The sequence below is a fragment of the Zophobas morio genome, unplaced genomic scaffold, assembly GCF_036711695.1.
Source record: "Zophobas morio isolate AGI-343-1 ecotype UQ-CSIRO unplaced genomic scaffold, CSIRO_AGI_Zmor_V1 ptg000007l, whole genome shotgun sequence".
Lineage (NCBI taxonomy): Eukaryota > Metazoa > Arthropoda > Insecta > Coleoptera > Tenebrionidae > Zophobas > Zophobas morio.
Window position 1 is genome coordinate 11674253 of NW_026972112.1, and position 18225 is coordinate 11692477.

Consider the following 18225-nt stretch of genomic DNA (forward strand, 5'->3'; position numbering starts at 1 on the left):
GTGATAGATTACGATGTGCATATTTCCATCTGCGAATCACGATTTTCTATTATGAATAAATTACACAATTTATCTCATTTTAAATTACAACAAATCAATTTTCATTTGACTTCTGTCTAACATAGTTATATAAAAATGACAGATAAATCAAGTCGACACCACAGAAATTAACAAGCGAGGTAACGTGTTTCGATACCCACCATCATTAGGAATCTTCCGCCTAATGGCTACTTTCATGTTTTTTAGAGCACGAAACAATAGGTCTCTCGTTGCCGTCTGTCTGTCTTCTTATTTGTCTGTCTGCTGGGTTATGAATCAGTTCCACACCGTTGTAGCTCTACTTTAATTACACTAGTTTACAAATTTAAACTTTTTTTCGTATCCAAAAATAAAAAAAATATTTTTTACTTCTAAATTACTTACTGACAACAAATCCAAAAACGGATAATCCTTATCACGTCAGGTTTTTTCATAAATCCAAAATAATGAACTTTGCTTTAGCTTCACGTTTGTGTTAAACTGATTCATGTTAATGCACAATTGTCGCATAAAAAATGTCTTCGAGATCGTGGAAAGTAAGTGCAAATCAGTTTTGTTACATTTGTGGTAAAATTATAGTACCTAAAGCGGGAAGACCTGTTCAAATATGCTTAAAATGAAGGTATAAAGGTTTTTGGGACGAAAATGTGTTACTGTTGGTCTATTATAAGGGAAACTGACAGTACTGCCAATAAAAGAACGTCAGTGTTAACCATTTTTAATTTTCAGTCATAATGTTTATAATATATACTGGGTGTTGCTTTTATTTGATACAACCCCTGTAACTTCTTTATTCTTATAGATAAACCTGTATTTCTTTGAGCTAATTTGTATCATTTTAAAAGATCTTTGTGAGGTCAACCTCACATTTTTATTATCACTTCCCGTTGATAAGTCAAAAGCAACCAATTATTCTAAAATCAATACTTGAAAAATTTTAAATAACACATTGAAGACAATCTAGTAGCTTGAAAAATTGACACTCATGTTATTTATTTACCTAAATGGTCTTTTAAAATGTTACAAATTTGCTTAAAGAACTATATGTTCATATATATTTAAAAATAAAAAAGTTATAAGAGTTGTATAAAAGAAAAAAAATCCGGGGTATGTTTATATAAATATCTCAAAAACCTGACGTGATGGATTTTTTCTGCTTTCAGATTTGAATTTCTCGAACCCAAATCCTTTAGATTCATCTATTTTTGTTTTTGGATATAAAACCTTGTAAACTAGTGTTATCAAAGAAAATTTCGTATTTTGAAATTATTGCAAATGCCATATCACTTAAACAGGATAACACTAAAAGCGTTTCACTTTGAGTATTGTATCAGGCAATATTTTAAAGATCGTGACATGTTGATAATACATATAATTTTTTGTGTTAATAAGTTTCTTAGGTATATAATATAGTTAGTTGCTCCTTTGGAATATACTTACATCGAAAACGTGAAACCAGTTGTATAACGACAATGAGTAAATTACGTACCTAATTGCATAATTAAATTTGAAATTTTTAAATCAGAAACTAATATCTTAAATTGGTCGTTACTTTATCAGGCAGTAAATTATTATTCGTACATAAAATCGATATATGTATTTTGTTGTAAAACTACGAACATTAAATTTGTTTATAGCAATGCCAGTAGTTAATGATAAATTGTTCTTTGTTGTTTTTTATTGTGGCTATTGGAAATATATGAACATGTCTAACTATAAATTTTAATGTTTTGTTAGTTTGGTTCAATTTAACGAAATGCCTAAATTGTGATTGCATTTGAGCGATGGAAGCACGTGTGCTGCTCGCACTGCCTTGGATTTGTGGTAATTGTCTTGTTAATAATACAAAAAAAAAAAAAATTATTGTGCAGGATTCAGTTAAGTAAGACATGCTTACGACAAATTACATTACATAATGTTAAAGTACGCAGCAAAGAATATTTCCTATATTTCAATGTATACTCTTCACATGTATGTTACCAGCGAATGTAATTAAAATCTCGTTACCCTAGAACGAGTTCATCGTATTCATTCAGATAGCAATCAACAGATAGCTGACACCTAATCGAAAAATGAAATTGCTTTTGCAAATTTTTTTAATAAAATTAAAACTTGAATCACATGATTTCAATATTTCTTAATAGTGTTACATAAAATGGGATCTATGTACATAAAATATCCATTAAAAATTTATGATCAACCTTTTATTTAGGTGAGCTATTAAATTTTAACACCAGTGTTGCCATTATTTTTCTGTAATGTACATGTATAAATTATGCGAGAAATAATTCAGGACTTTTTATTACGTGATATTAGATGGAGGATGTGGCAACAATTAAAAATTTTCCCGGAGATTTAATACCATCGCCTTTCTCTTTCTTTTAGCTTTTTTACTACATCGTTCAAAAGCCGAAAAATTATACTACTTACTTATATATTCACTTCAATTATATGTAATCTTCTTGATGGGTTTTCTAAATATATGTACGCCCACTGTGTCTTTATGAGTGCATTAACGAGTTACTTCTACACAAAGTCCGAAGAACTGGAGACTAACAGATGAGTACAAAAAATGAAACAATTCTGTAGCAATGACTTAACTCATTATATTGCAAATCATGTATCTTAAATGATTATAAATAATATCAAGTAAAAATCACTCGACGATGTGAAGTGCCTACGATATACTTATTAAAATTTAAGCTAACAAATACCACTTTAGTATAGATTGATTCTTTAAGGTGTCTTTGTTGCACCACTTGAAAATAACTAAACCACTCAATTAAAAATCATGATATTCTGAGCGGTTTTGATCAGCAAACTGGTTGCTTGTTAAATTGTTGTTACGTGATTTTACAAATATTAATTAAACTCGTCGTTTTTGGAATAGTCAAGGTTTTACTGATAAGTGTTAGAATTTGCTTGATTTTATTAAACGTGAACGTTTAGCATTTTATGACAGTTGATGTAATTTTGTCCATTCGAAGTGAAATCGTTTACTATCGCCGGGAGGATAAATTCTTCTTGAATAATCTACTGCCTTGAAAATTGGTATTACAATATCTTCCAGTCACGATTAAGTTTTTTTTTAGAATATAAAATGTAAATTTACTTGAATTCGTGTTGCCGCTGTAAATAGTAGTTACCGTTAATTTTTTGGTCGTTTGTTTTAATTAAAACTGGTAATTTTGAAATAAGTAATAATTTTCGTGTGCTTTATAATAACCTCCAAGTAAATATTAATGAATCGAAATTTTATTATAAGCATGATTAATGAATTGAACTAAACTCATGGAGGTACCATTTACCTATCTAAATTGCCCATTTAAACGACAATAAATTACATAAAAATTTCAAACTGTGTTGTAATTTTGTGATAACTAGTTCTTAATGTGATGTTTCTAGTTTTCGTCGATTACCACACTATTTTACGAGAATGTTACAGTTTTTTTTTGCATATTCTCTGACTTGTTGTGGATGTGGCTACTTTACTGATTCGAAGTGGAACACTATCAGCACATAAACAAAATAAAACAAATAAATTAAATACTTACCTGTTAGAAAGTTTCTACTTCTTTAAAAACGTAATTACTTTTTGATCGGAGTAGTTGTTTATGATTAACTCAAAAAAGTATTGCAGATTGGAGTTTAAAACAAAACGTATCTTGATTTTTACGTTATAAATTTTACATTATTAGCAATGTAATAATAATAATTAGTTTTTAAAGTCTAGATTTAGGAATCAAACAATAAACTGACTGATATTAAATGATTTTGTTTTTATTGTCAACCTAGATTTCATGATCTAGTTTATTGACAAGTAATGTTACATTTGTTAGTGAATTATCCCCAGTTGTTTATTCTTAAACTAAATCTAGTACGTTTTTTCAAAAACAAAGTAAAGTTACAACCTATACTTAATTGTCAACATTTTGAAGCTCTAGCAGTCACATTTAAGTTCCAAAAAATGACAAAAGTAACAGATTTCAGTATAACTTGAGTATGCATTTGACGTGTAACTGACACTATGGTGTTAATCTAAGTTCTTACTACACTGAATTATGGCTAACCCCACGCCGGTGTGTAGTTTATCATATACGAATTGTCTGAAAATTTTGATCTAAATGGTGTATATTTGTCGCTAAGCTCTGTTTGCCACCCATTATTATTAGCACCACTTTTTGTTAGTTACTTGTGCTTGTCACGCGTGTGTGACTGACGTCTTCTACACCATGAGTGACAGTGGTGAATGACAATTATTATATTAACAATAGGTAGTTAATATTATTATTTTGTTCCTTCCGATAGCCTTATTATTAGTTACCACCTGAGGTCCAACTTTAATCTCCTTCAGAACGTAATAACCTAAGCAAATTTGACCTCTTTTCTATACACATATACAATTTCCGAAATATTTGTTTTCCATAGTTTATAGAATATATGTTACCTTTTATAGGCTTTCGTTATTCTTTTGAATTTTTATAATACTTAATATTATTGGTTTGTGAAGAAAATTTGTTTTTATTAATTGTACGACGTTGGGCACATTATGTTAAGCACGGAATTTTTGAAACCTACAAAAACTAGATTTTAAAGATTCTAGTAATGCAGATTTCCATTGATGTATTGTTTGTCATACCTGAGGTTGTTGATTATTTGTACGGTTTAGGATAATTTAAAAAAATAGTTTTCGATTCGTTTGTTCTGTCTTTTATGCCATTCTATTTTGACAAATTAAGTATAGGCTATTGTTGAGAATTCACTTTGTCTGCGACTTTATCTGAACGATTCCTAAAAGTTGCAGATAAAATTTAGCAACGGAAACAATGGCGTACATTTAATCTGACAAAACTTTAGCTATTACCTACATTTAAGCATTAAAAGAGAATAACAGAGGCGACAGATACAAAGGAACCAAAAGTTGTGAAATAAAATATTACTGTAAAACGTAGAAATGGTCAGATGAGTACTACATTGAACTGAAAACTACAACAAGTCATTCACAAAAATTAATTTCAACTCTTTTCTATGTTTTAAACAATTCAAACCCTTTATGGTCATAAAATGTCAGTAAATGTGTAACATAGGATGAATAAGCAAGTTCAAGTTGTGCAAAGGTAGTGATTAGGCGTTAATTTTTTTAGCAATCTGAAGCTCAAGTGTTTATTTATGTTTATACATCGAAAGAATGTCACGTAGAAATTAGTTTAATTTGAATAAATTTGTCTTCTTAAAACAGGACTAAAATTATTAATTAAACCACAATCGAACAAAATGTTCTGAATATTGTAATTCTTATTTCACCATTATTACATAAATACAAAAATTTTCGAGAACATGGGGTGACTCGTTCTCAATTTGACCAATAAAAAATTTGTAATGACGTCATCAACATAGATAATTCTAGTCACAGCATAAAATAAAAGTAGTCACAGCGTTATACCAATGCAAGAAAAAAAAAAGAAAAGGGCCAAGTTTGGCATCGAACGAACCACAATCGATTGCGCAGGTCACCAATGTCTTCGGTACACCCACTGCACCACGGAGACGTACTAACCATGTCGGGAATAAAACGTTATTATAACTTACAAATGTTTTTGCGAAAATTTGTACGTTTAGCGAAAAATCTGAAAGTGGATTGGTACACTACAAGTATATGAAAATATTTTTGTGAAACATTCAAATCATTTTAGAATAACATTCATTGAATTGACGTCATTAAATTGTTGGTGGGGATGATTAACCAAATTGTGGTTATCATTTAACCATATACATGATATTTCTAATATACATACAAAATTTGACAACGATCAGGTCAGCAGTTTGGGAAATTACGTGTCTAATAAAAATGGATACAGACAGACCGACAGACATACAGAAACGGGAGACTACTTTTTTGCGCTGTTACAGCTTTTCGTTTTTGAGATTATGGGAAATGATGGGCGAAATTTTTCTAATTTTTCGTTAAAGTGTAAGACCTTAATCGTTTACTTGCTTGACTTAATTTCGATTATGACTTATATATAATATAATACGTAGAAATTTTATGTTCTGTTTCAAATTTTCAAGCATTTTTTTAAATTATTCAGTTTGTTGTCAAGGACAGGACTTACGACACTAGGCCAAAAATAATATTTTGCCAAAGTTTCGTTTAATACTTTAAACATTTTCAAGGCTGTAAACAAAAATAGTATGACGTTGGTGAGTTGAAATTACATAAAAAATTCACAAACACAGCTCCATTGAACTTGTAAATTCATAGTAACATTTACACTGTGATAAATACACACATCCAACCTTAAATTGACATGTGAAAAAAAATTGAAACCCCACCAAAAATTTCAAAAATTCAAAAATTTGGCCTTGGCTGTGATCGTCTGACAAAATGGAACCTACGTTCTGTGTCACGTCATCCCGACCGCTCCCTTGACTTCTATTCTAGGTCTGCGTCTTTTGTGCAGATGGCGCGACCGCCAGCTCGACAAAGAACCGCGCACTCCGCTTCCGCCACAGGTTTCTGTGTTATTTACCTCAATTACATTGAAATGTTCACTTTCTATCATTCTGATGTAAAAGACAACTGAACAAGTGTTTAAGAGTCAGAAAGAGCAATAAACAACATTCAAATTCGCCATACAATCTCGTGAAATTTTAAATAGCAAAGAATTATCATCTGAGATTAAGAGTGGACATCAGACAATTTATATGATGGATACATTAATCAATAAAATATTTACATGAAAAAAACTAGCAAAGATTTATACAACAAAAAAGATCTGGTGTGAAATATAACTTGTGCAGATAAAAAGTTACGTTAGGATAGAAATTGCAGAGCATGAAAATTTACGCTCAATTTAAATTATACAACAAAGAAAATTACTGAGGCGAAAGTTGTGAGATAGTTAAAAACTGCCTGAGGTAAAAAATTGCAAAGCTACAAAAATTACATGAGGTTCATATTTTATGTCCATTCGAGTTATTAAAACACAAAAAAAACATAGCAGGTAATCTGGAGGTTCAAAATGGCGTCGGACGAATGCGTCGTACAAAAAAAATGCGTCAAAATATGTCTCCCAGAAAGTCGATCAACCTTATGGCGCTGCGCAAATAATGGTCTAAATAAACAATGTTGTTAATTTATTCAACGAGATTTTACAACTCAAACATGTGCTCGTTTTGAAAATACTCTTTCAACATGGCCGCTGCGAGAACCTTTGTTGGCATAATTTAACATCAGATAAATTCTTTAATGCACCTGATGTTAAATTATGCCACACTTTATCAACGATTCAAACAAAGAATTCACATTATGTTAAATAAATGATGCCTTGATCTAAGTGACTGGTTACTTAAGACCATTAGCTATGAGAGTTTATATCGTGGACTGTCCCCAGCTTATCATATGAGAAATAAACACAAAATGCATCCGGCGTTGCGAGAAAAGCTTCTCGGTGATGTAATTTTCCACGTTGCGAGAAAATATGTCTCAATGATGTGATGATGATATGACGATAATAACTGCCTAAGGGGAGAAATTATTAATCCCCCCGTACCTCAGTCCAAGATATTATACATTCTACCGCACTTTGCACGGTACTTTTCCCAAAGTGGGACTACGTTAGGTTACTTTAACTGCCGTAAATGAACTATTAGCAATCTTGTATGAGGAATTAAGAAGTGTCATAATGTAACACTTAAGTATAAGCATCCAGAAACCTTATATATAATCTGATAAACAAAAGATGAGTCCTGACTAAGTAAATCTCATCAAATCTCCTAGCAAGTGCTGTATCTAAATAATCTCCTGACTGTTAAATTGTGTTAGAACCAGTTAACGATTAAAATCCTGACATGAACTGCGAACTTACAAGCGATAAAACAAATTTACACCACGTGTTGGCGTCGGTCGAAAATTCGCATATTTCCGCTTGGAAAAACTTAACCTAGCTATACATGATCGTTTTCTGGGTTGGAACCGTGTTAATTGAGTTTTTGGGCTCAACGTTTCGCCAAAAGAGTTTCGCCTCTGGTATGGTTGACATACTTAGTTACCGTGCTCTTTTGCTTTATTCTTAACCCTGCTCCTGAAGATGCCACTTACGAAAGTGTGCGAAACGTTGAGCCCAAAAACTCAATTAACACGGTTTCAACCCGGAAAACGATCACGTATTGATTCCGACCGTGGAAGCCTCCTAGCTAACTCACCCTCTAGCTACCAAATTAACTTCTACCAACCCTCTCAACAGAAATTCCCTAGAAGAGCTACCAACTACCCAAAAAGCACTAAACTTGTACATGGTTGCCTATGTTTAACGATTTTCTTGATTGAATTTTTTTTCAAATTCAAATTATTCAAATGCTATTTCGCGCCGCTGTTTTTTTTTTTCAACCTAAATTACGCATTAACGGTTATAAACATATATATTTCTTTTTATTAAGCTATCAAACTGGCAGGTTAATTTAATGAAAAACAGTGGTACTACCACTTCAGTTTTTAAAAAAATTAACTCCATAGTTCACTAGACGAATATCAGCAGTTATTAAAAATAGAAAAAGCCCAAAGTTTGTAAATCAATTGCGCTAGAATTCGCAACAATAACACAACAAAATATTGTATGAACTGTCTCTGAAGTAGAACAAAATTTCTTGTTCTCAATTATTTTGATTCCACCTGCGTCAAAGTCTGAAGTATGAAAAATCAAATCCAGTAGAAGTAAGGACCAGGCGACTTTCTCTAACAACTGAAAAGAATTAGTAAGTATATTATATGATGCAACGGTATTTTATTAAAAAGTGCGTAGGTGAATATAGTAAATTTCAATAATTAATTATTATTGTCTCTCATTTAGATTCTAATTTGTTGATGTTATCAATCTTTGTAAATTATTGCCATTATTTTCCTATTTCTTTCCTTCCACCCCAACTTTTCATAAACTTATTTTATTTCATTTCCCTGATTTCACCGTAAATAATCTAAAAGTAGTTGACATACTGCTGTCCCATAAAAAATAAAATTCGTAGAATTAAATTTTATAATTTATCTATCCAAGTAACTTTAGACTAATTAAATTGCAATTTATGTAATCATCAAATTATGATTACAATGCTTCAAAATACATATGTTGTATTAGTTTTAACTGTGTATAATATAAATTAATAGATGTGCAAACACAATTACATTACTACTCTTGACTTTCAAGTTAATTTAATTGTTTATGTTTTAACACGTAAGTGTTTTACATCATTGTGATATAATTTAATGATCTATCAAAATGTGTAAAAACAAATATACATTTCAAATATAAAAAAAAATATAACTTGGCATCGCTACGCCGGCGCCGTTGTAAGTGTCACACCTGCAATACACTAAATTAAGTCCATTTAAGCTAAACGCAATGGTATGTACAGAATTTCAATATTTGTATTCTTTCTCAAGATATAAAGGCACGGAATTTTAGCTGGGGCACCGACAATAATAACACCTCTTCATCTCAAGTTGTCTTGTTCCGCTAATGAATAATGATCTATGAAAGCAAATATTCCGTTGTTACATTTTTGACATTTCTTATCAACGAGCAAAGTCTCAAATTATGAATAGTGACATTTTTTCTCAATTTCATTTTTAGTAGTAGCAAAATTCTACCCTGTGAGGTTTTATTTTAAATATTGAAGTTCTTTTGAGGTTCATACGAGGTAGCGTTGAATATCCTCGACTACCATTAGTTGGTAATAGAGAAACCATAACGAATAAAAGGTATCTGGATGAAACTTCCCTTGCCTGTGAAGTACAAACAGTTTCACAAGCGATTTAATTTATCTTTCAAGAGAGGAGGGGCAAAAGCTATACCTTGCCTACATTTGAACAATAAAGGTGAGTCCATGAATTTTTTGGATAACAACTTCATTTCTTTAGTACATAGCGGGCACGTCACTTTATTTCCTTCAACTGTCTGTTTTGGTGGATATTTAAAGGGTTATAGGAAAATAATAGTTTCATTTTGGTTACTTACACAGTTATGATACTGAACTTGCTGTCAGGATGGAGTCATAACTATGAAAAAAATTACCGATTCTAAAATTCGTTAACATTTTCACCCCATTGAAAACTGCTTTTCAAACGTTTGCGTATTTTTGCCAATTTCGGGCTTAATTATGTACTTTTGTTTGTGTTCGGCTTGTATTATACGAATTCACAACTTTTTCGTTTAAATTGTAAACAATATAAAAGTACACCTGTTGAGTGCATCTATCTGTTAACTCGCGTTCCTTTTTTTGTGGAATTTATCCATGTTTTATGGACCCTCTACGTGTTTAAAATTGGTGACGACCAGTGTTGAATAATTCTACACTCACTTGGTACTCAGTGTTCGTAAACTTTCTAGAAAAGAGGCAAGATTTTCCTGAAGCATTGTTACTAAAGATATCCACCCTCCTTGAGCTGTATCATAGACCGGAGTAGATTTACTTTTTGCCTGTATTAAGGAATCCAAGGTCTACTTCCTATTGTGCGGCAATGCCTCATAAGCGTACACACATCAACTTCAGAGAACAGTCTGGTCGTTGTGACTTCCACCCGACTGCCACACACACCAACGAGCGCTGTTTGTTACATGGAGGTAAAAACTCGCCGAATGCTTTCTCAGTGCGGCTCAAAGCAGTTTACCAGGTGTTTCGGTCCTCGATGGTTTGTTACTTCTCCTGCTAACAGAGTCGCGCCGCCAATGCTTGAACGCGTCCTGCTAATCGCAAGACAAACCCCGTTTCTGTCAGCTGGAGACAACGGTATCTTATCTATTTAGTTATGCATTTGCGTCGTCTATGGTAATAAGTGCGTCAGTGCGGCTGTGTTTGATCAATGGAAGTGGATGATTTTTGAGTGTGCTCTCCCAGTGCGATGGTGGTTAGAATAATTTTAAATGTGCGGAGTGTGGCAGTGCAAGAAGGAAAATCTCATGGTGACAGTGCAAATGAGTTGTTTACGTCGGGCACATTTTCTGCTAAAATATAAATTCACACGTTCATGCACGCATTCTTGAGTAAATCATTACCACAAATTTTTAAGATTATTGTGCGAATATTTTTATCTGGAAATACGTATTTGTTACACTAGGGCACCTACGCTTTATAAACACTGTTGGATACAGATCTAATTTCTTTGAGCGGTAAATTTTACTTTTTAGAATACATAAAAGTAACTTAATGTTTTTGTTTATTGTAAAAATATAAATTTCAACAAACGTAAGCAACGATAATTAACTGATAGAAAAATGAGTCCTTGAAATTTTAAATTGCACATTAATTTAGTGTTAACTGTTTGCGGTAGACTTTAAGTAATAGGACAAACGAAGCTAGAATCTAGATATTCATTGAGAAAACTGTTTTAACATCATTCTTAAAAAAAATTAAATACGGCTTCATTATTTAGTCATACAACAGTCAATTGCCAGCACAGTTATAAAGCAGTCCAAAGTACTTGTCAATGTTAAAAGTAAAAATAATAATTGCAAGAATAATAATAACATTTAATATTTAATGGACTGAAGCGCTTGTAGGAAAAAATAACACTCATGATGAAAGTACATTCTTACAAAAACTTCATACTAAATAAATTAGGACATTGCTTGTGTTTGTTATACACAATGGAAACTATTTATAGCAACAAACTACAAAAATGCTCAACAAATTAAGGAGTTTCGTTTCTTTTTTAAATTTTTTTTTTTGACGGAGTTCATTTTTGTGTGTTTGTTATTCACTTCAGAATTATTATGTCATCTGCGACTGGGTGAACCCCTATTTGACAAACACAAAAATAGTTAAACGATTTCTTCAAAATATGACTTTCTGTTACATATTACCATAGTACCAATATTAATTTACTTAAAAGTTTATGTTGGAAACTATTTCATGACCCTTGGATAAATCTTTCTTATTCATCTCTACCAAGCTGCATCATTAGAAATTGATTGAATAAAATTCTGTTGGATATAGGCCTTATTTTTTAATCTTTCACTGTATAATTAACAAAATGTGTTTTTTTAGAAAATTTCGTTCCAAGTTTTTGCATTAAATAAGTTAACATTTGTTTGTAATTTTTACATCAGGGTTTTCACGAATCTGTTTAAAATTATATTCAAATATGGATTGCTTTTGTATTGACAAGCAAAATATAACTCATTTTTTGTCAATAGAAGATGACATGTTTTGTTTCTATGCTTATGACAAAAAGGACTTCTAACACCAGTTGTTATTGTCATGATCTTTGCACTTAGTTCTTTATAAATGAGAGGCCTTTATACACAGTGCTAAAAATACATATCACATGTACATTTACTACTCGTTTCTGTCATGAAAATTTTGATTTTTCCTTCGACACAAAATAGTTTGAAACTAAAGTTACTGAACTATTTATTTTTTCTATACGTTAAGCGTAAATAGTTTACAAAACTACACTCAAAAGCTTCGCTGACCTGTTGAAACATTTTTCTGTTTATTCAGCTGATATTATTTGTTATTAATACGAAATGATACCTTAACCAGGGAAAATGTATCTATAGATAATAATTTATTTAAAAATTTTAAAGATCACACATCCCTTATTACAATACAGTCTTGCTTTAATACAGAATAATTACTATAATGTCTTAAATTAACTGTTGTCAATTTATTGCAAATCGCTCCCTTTCCCTACATATTGCTGAACAAAAAACGTTAAAGAAAGTACAGTAACAACTGTTAAATTGACTACATTTATATATAAAATATTCAACCGACCCATTTTTGAGCTTTTTTAGAAGATGGCTACTAATATTGCAATAAAAAAAAATATTTTCCATTCGTGTGTACAGAAATGAAAGTAAATGAAGAGAATGAAAATCAGAAATGAAATTTTTAAACTGCCCCATTAATGGAAGATTTCTTTCTCTCTTACTGAATGTCAAGTTTTTATCAAATAACCTAATACAAATTTTGTGGTGCACCGCATATTTAGCACGGTCACCATTTTGTGAAAGCTCTTTTATCAATAATCTAGAATTTTTTAATTGAGGGGTTTACATGTAACACTATTTTTAATTTTTAAGATACGATCCAAGCTCAAAATTTTGGTAAGAAAAATGACAGATTGTAAAGGTCATTCCAATGAAAATGACAAAAGTGATTGTAATAACATTTCCCGTATTTTAAAATAAGGAAAAAATAAACAAAGGTTGTTGAAGAGCTTTGAGGTTAATTTTAATTTTGTTCAAAGTGTTTTCTCGGGAAGAAAGAACAGAACTCATTTTTCGTAGGGGATCGAAAATAAACTGCAAAGATTACAGACACAAGCTCAGGGAAGTTGATTAATAGATTTTTTGATAGTATGTGCTCTGTTAATAATAAAAAAGACACAGACGTAGTAGAAAAGAAATTGAACAGATTGTAGGTTTTGGTCATGTACCTACACCAGAAGCCCCAATAATCAGACAGATAGCTGTTATCAGCAACGTCAGTCAAGTTGGTGTAATTGATCAGTTCATTGCATATTTATATAACTTGACAAATTTCGCCCCTACAACGTTCATCTTCACATTAGTGTAAATGAACACATAAATAATAATTGTACTTAAAACGATGACGACTAACCAGTAGGATTATGTAAGCAATATCAGAAAATAAATACATTGTTTTTAGCGTTAATCGATCTTAGAACACTGAAAACATTATTTCGCAAGAAGCCCACGCATCATCCATTCCGACTAAACCTTTGATATGAAATTTTGGGGAACATTACCATAGAACTCCGCATATTTTATGAAGAAAATTTAACTGCTGATCTTTGTTTACGAGGTGGCAAGCAATATAGATATATATTCTTTAATTACGCCTTTTGCTCAAAATAGTGCAAGTTTTGTCTTGAATACGTTACCTTTCTACCAGATGCGGCACCTCCTCTCTATGGCAGACAATTTAGGGAGTGCGATGTTAGAAACCTGGACCAACAGATTGGCCTGCACGATCTCCAGACTTGGCGCCACCAATTTTTATTTTAAAGTCTCAGTTTATTATTTCGTTTATTGCCCTTGCTTTACTATGTAAGTAGTATAATTTTAACACAATAAAAATTTGCACTGAAAAAGTTTGATTAAAAAAATTGGATTACTGTTAAAAAGAAACTTTGAATGAGATGTTATAAGGTGGGTGAAACCTAAAAACATGAATGTTAGGCAAAACCTAACGATTTTTTAAATGTCGCCTTTCGGAAACGGTATTTTTGTGGAACACCTGTATATAGGGTGCAAGTTAAGTTTATTTCAACTAAATTACATAAGTGTTGTCACACAATCACACATCTTTTAGACACAAATGTACTCTGAATGGTATTTACGTTGATATTAAATGTACAACAAATATATGTACAGGGGCCAAAAAATCATTTTTTTGTCATTTTGAAAATTTTGATGTCGCAAGTGCCTTAATGCCATTTTGACGTTTGAAGTTTAAAAGTTTGTCAGGTTGCATCCAGTATCAAAAATGACAAAAGTAGAAAAAATACGTTACAACACTTAAAGAGTGTTTTACCCACAATGGGTTACATCTTTACTCTTTAAAACAAGATGCAATGTGGTATTAAGAAATAAACCTATCTCTCTTGCCTTTGGAAATATATGTATTAATTAATAGTATTTTGTTGGTTGTGATGTAGTTAACCTACATGGTGGAGATCAATATATTAATTTTTATTATGTCGAATTTGGTACTAGTTCCATCATTTCCGAGAAATTAAGATTAGTCTATATATTAAGTAAATAATACAAGCAGTTCTAGAAAATAAAAGAATATTTTATTGCATGCCACCTCAAAGCTTAAATAAATTTACCATTCATTGTTTTTTAACTTTAGAAATCTTACTGTTTCTTGTAATTTGTAGGGGATGTGCATAATCTACACCATAATCTTATAAAATACACCCCTTTGAGACGGCGAGATAAAAACACTGCTGAAATGAAAAACCTGCATTGTTGTGTGCTATTAATTGTCACAAAATTTCGGTTGCTAATGTTTAATTTGTCAAAATCTCACCAGCAAACATATTACTTATAAAATCTCAGGCTCTCGACTTTTAAGTGTTTTATATAATGTTTTTCCATAAAAATTTAACATTTAAATATTCGAACACTTAGTGCATACCAACCTACAATGTTGTCGGGTAGACCAATTCACAGAATTTGTTAAGCTGTCGACGCTAGTAATATTTGGATACAGATTAAAAGTGTCAAGCCTTTTAGGATACGATCGAAATTCATAAATGTTAAATTCTAGGCACTAAAATAAACAGACCGACAGACAGACAAACATACGGAAGACTTAGGAAGTGAATATTCATATACAATGTTAAAAATTAATGTCGTGCATATCCAGTGATTTTGTGTTTATATGAAAAATGAATTTTTAATGAAGTAATTTCAATTTGCCACTTGCTTCAGCAATCACTATTATTTGTTAATGCTGTAGGCGATCTTATTAGAGAACAATTGTTTTGTCATTTTTTTATGTGATTTATGATATGGTTTTGTTATCTAAAAAATAATTATATTTTAATTTTCCTGTTGTGATTGGTTGCTTCCATGGAAATAATGTTTTGTTTTAAACTAATTGTTCACAATGTAATTATTTTTCTTACAACGTGTAAACGAATTTACGAAATTTTATAGCCACAACAGCTTAAGAATAATGGAAAATGGGATAATATTTTTTTATAACTACAGTTAACATAGCTGTAATCAACTACGGTGTGACAACGGTGGATGATTTTTATACAGCTATAATTCGAAATTGCCGGTTTTGTACTTAAAATTTTTTTGATATTATAATTCCATTACAGTATTTCATAAAATTATGCGCATTTGTTTGTTTTTGGCGTCTGCCTTTTCTGGTGGATGTTCAACAGGTTGCCGAATTATTAAATGAGTTCACATTACGTGAGTCCATTTTAATAAAAATTTACGATAAATGGAATTATAATAGGATCCTAAATTGAATTAAAGTTTAAAAATTGAAGTCGCTGGAAATTCCACTCGGCAAGTGCAGTTTAAAACTATGTGTTCCATCAAACGAAGTTGACGCAGTTGAAAAAAAATTCGTAGTTGGTGCCTTGAATTTGATGATAGACCACTGGAGCAGGTTGAAGCCGCCGTCAAAATATGATTATTCAAAGCAGAGACCCTGAGAGTATGATGGATACTATTAAAGATGAAGATACACTGGAGGATCATAACGGTAATTTTTCTGTTTTACTCTAGTTTATAACGTCGCATTATTTTCTCTTAATAAGTTTTATTTGATTTATATGTTGTAAATATTTTTGCAAAAAATTACGTAAGTGGTGAAACCTAAGGATAATTTATTAAATACTGCCATCGCATAATTAATTCAAGGAATGAAATGATTGACAAACGTAATTTTTCGAATTCCGCTTTTGAAATATTCAAATGACACTAACGGTGCTTTAATTAACGCGGCTGTTTTATTCACTTCAGAGCGCTCAAACTTGTTCTTGTATCAAGATTGATTTAAGTGCTTGCATGACTGATCTAATTTAACAAATTAATAATTAATAATCCTGAATTAATGTTGCCTTTCCTTTTAAGTATTTAGTTTCAGTTATTTGGTTTACGAAATGTTTTTTTTTTTTTAATATGACTGATATATTTGTGAAGATTTTTAGTAAAGCGAAACAGCTAAATCAAGCACCAGCTAGGCGATAATTTTTGTTAACCGCAGGTTATTATTAGATAATTACTTAGCCCAAGGATTAGCCGGCAAAACGAAGATATTATTTCATTTTCATTTGAGATACCTGAATAATTTAAGCGATATTATATCTCTTTGCATTTATGAATAAAAGCGAGAAATTTTCAGCTCTGTGAAATAATTTGGTTAGAAAGTTCTTCACTCACCATCAACTCTGCGCGCAAAATTATTACTTTTGCATATACAGTCTAGACATCGTAAATAAAAATAAATAAGAACTGATTTGACTTATTTAAAGACGTTTAGGAGCTATTTGGTTAATTTCTGAGTTTGTCAGTGTGTGTGTAAAAACAGGCATCCAACGATTCGTGTTAGTGTTTTATAAGTTCATATGGCATGCATTTAAGAAGATATATTTTTACAAGAATACACTTGATAATTTTTTTTAGGTAACGTTGGCAACATTTATAAGTAGTAAGTGTAATTATTTCAATATATACAAAGTAAAACTTGTCAGAGCTTTACTTCACGAACTGTTTTAGTCTAGAGCTTGGCATATATTTCCTCTGCATAGTTAGTAAGGTTTACTATTTAAGAAATGATCCACTTAAGCTTTATATTCTGAAGAGAGTATTTGGTGTTAATAGTAGCAACATAAGGAGAAAATTATATAGATGATATGTTTTTGTTTACAAAAAATGTAAAAGTTAAATAAATAATGGTTTAAGAAAAAAATCCGATGCCTATTTTTTTAAAAGTTGTTTGTGTTTCTACCTCTGTGCGTGTTGCAGCTGAAAGTGAAGTCTCTAAAGTGGGGAGTGTATTGTAAGCGAAAGCTCAGTTTTGTTTAAGCAGTGACAAAAGATAAGGTTTAATACTTTATTACCGGAAGTTAGATTCTATTACGGTTATGTTGCCGTTTTCTCTAATTAGAAGAACATCTAAGAGCAACGAGGAACTAGATCGTTTATAATTTCTGCGGTAAATTTCAATTTTCATGGTTAGATAGGCACAAGGGAGAATCACTTAATCAAAAGGTACAAGTATTTAGCACTTTACTTTCAAGTTGGTAACAGGATTAAAACATTATTAATCGCGACTATTACGACGCAAAATGAGAAATGACAGCGTTAACTATTTTATTTTATTTATAGTTCTGCAAAAATTCCAATATAACTAACACAAAAGCAGTCTTTTCGTTCACTGGATCCAGTAGCTCATATGACAGTCGAACACAATAATAGATTTATTTTTAGACTAAAAGCAATTGACCGCTTGAGTTTCGTAATTTTATTTGAAAAGCTGCGAAAAAAAGACGGAATACCCCGATAAATCGGTCACAGAATTTATGAATGATAAAAATAATCACACAAAATTGTTCTCGGAAATGCTGAAAATAAAGCCTAGAAAATCGCAAAGTTTAGTAGATGCAACAATAAAAATTCGGTCGTTAATTTT

At 31.2% G+C, this 18225-nt stretch overlaps 1 protein-coding gene across 10 annotated transcripts in view; it reads left to right on the forward strand.

Annotated features, from left to right (window-relative positions):
- Positions 1-18225, forward strand: part of Pde8 (Phosphodiesterase 8) — a 70781-nt gene that overhangs the window by 11299 nt on the left and 41257 nt on the right. The window contains exons 1-2 of one of the 10 annotated variants that reach the window (XM_064049816.1): positions 10692-11201; positions 16062-16293. The exons of 2 other annotated variants lie outside the window; for them this stretch is intronic. In XM_064049816.1, the coding sequence (XP_063905886.1) occupies positions 16218-16293 (76 nt within the window). In that variant the 5' untranslated portion in view covers positions 10692-11201; positions 16062-16217. Of the gene's footprint in view, positions 1-10691; positions 11202-15964; positions 16294-18225 lie in introns of those variants that run through there. 7 more of the 10 variants (XM_064049818.1, XM_064049819.1, XM_064049820.1 and 4 more) reach the window with 7 other exon arrangements.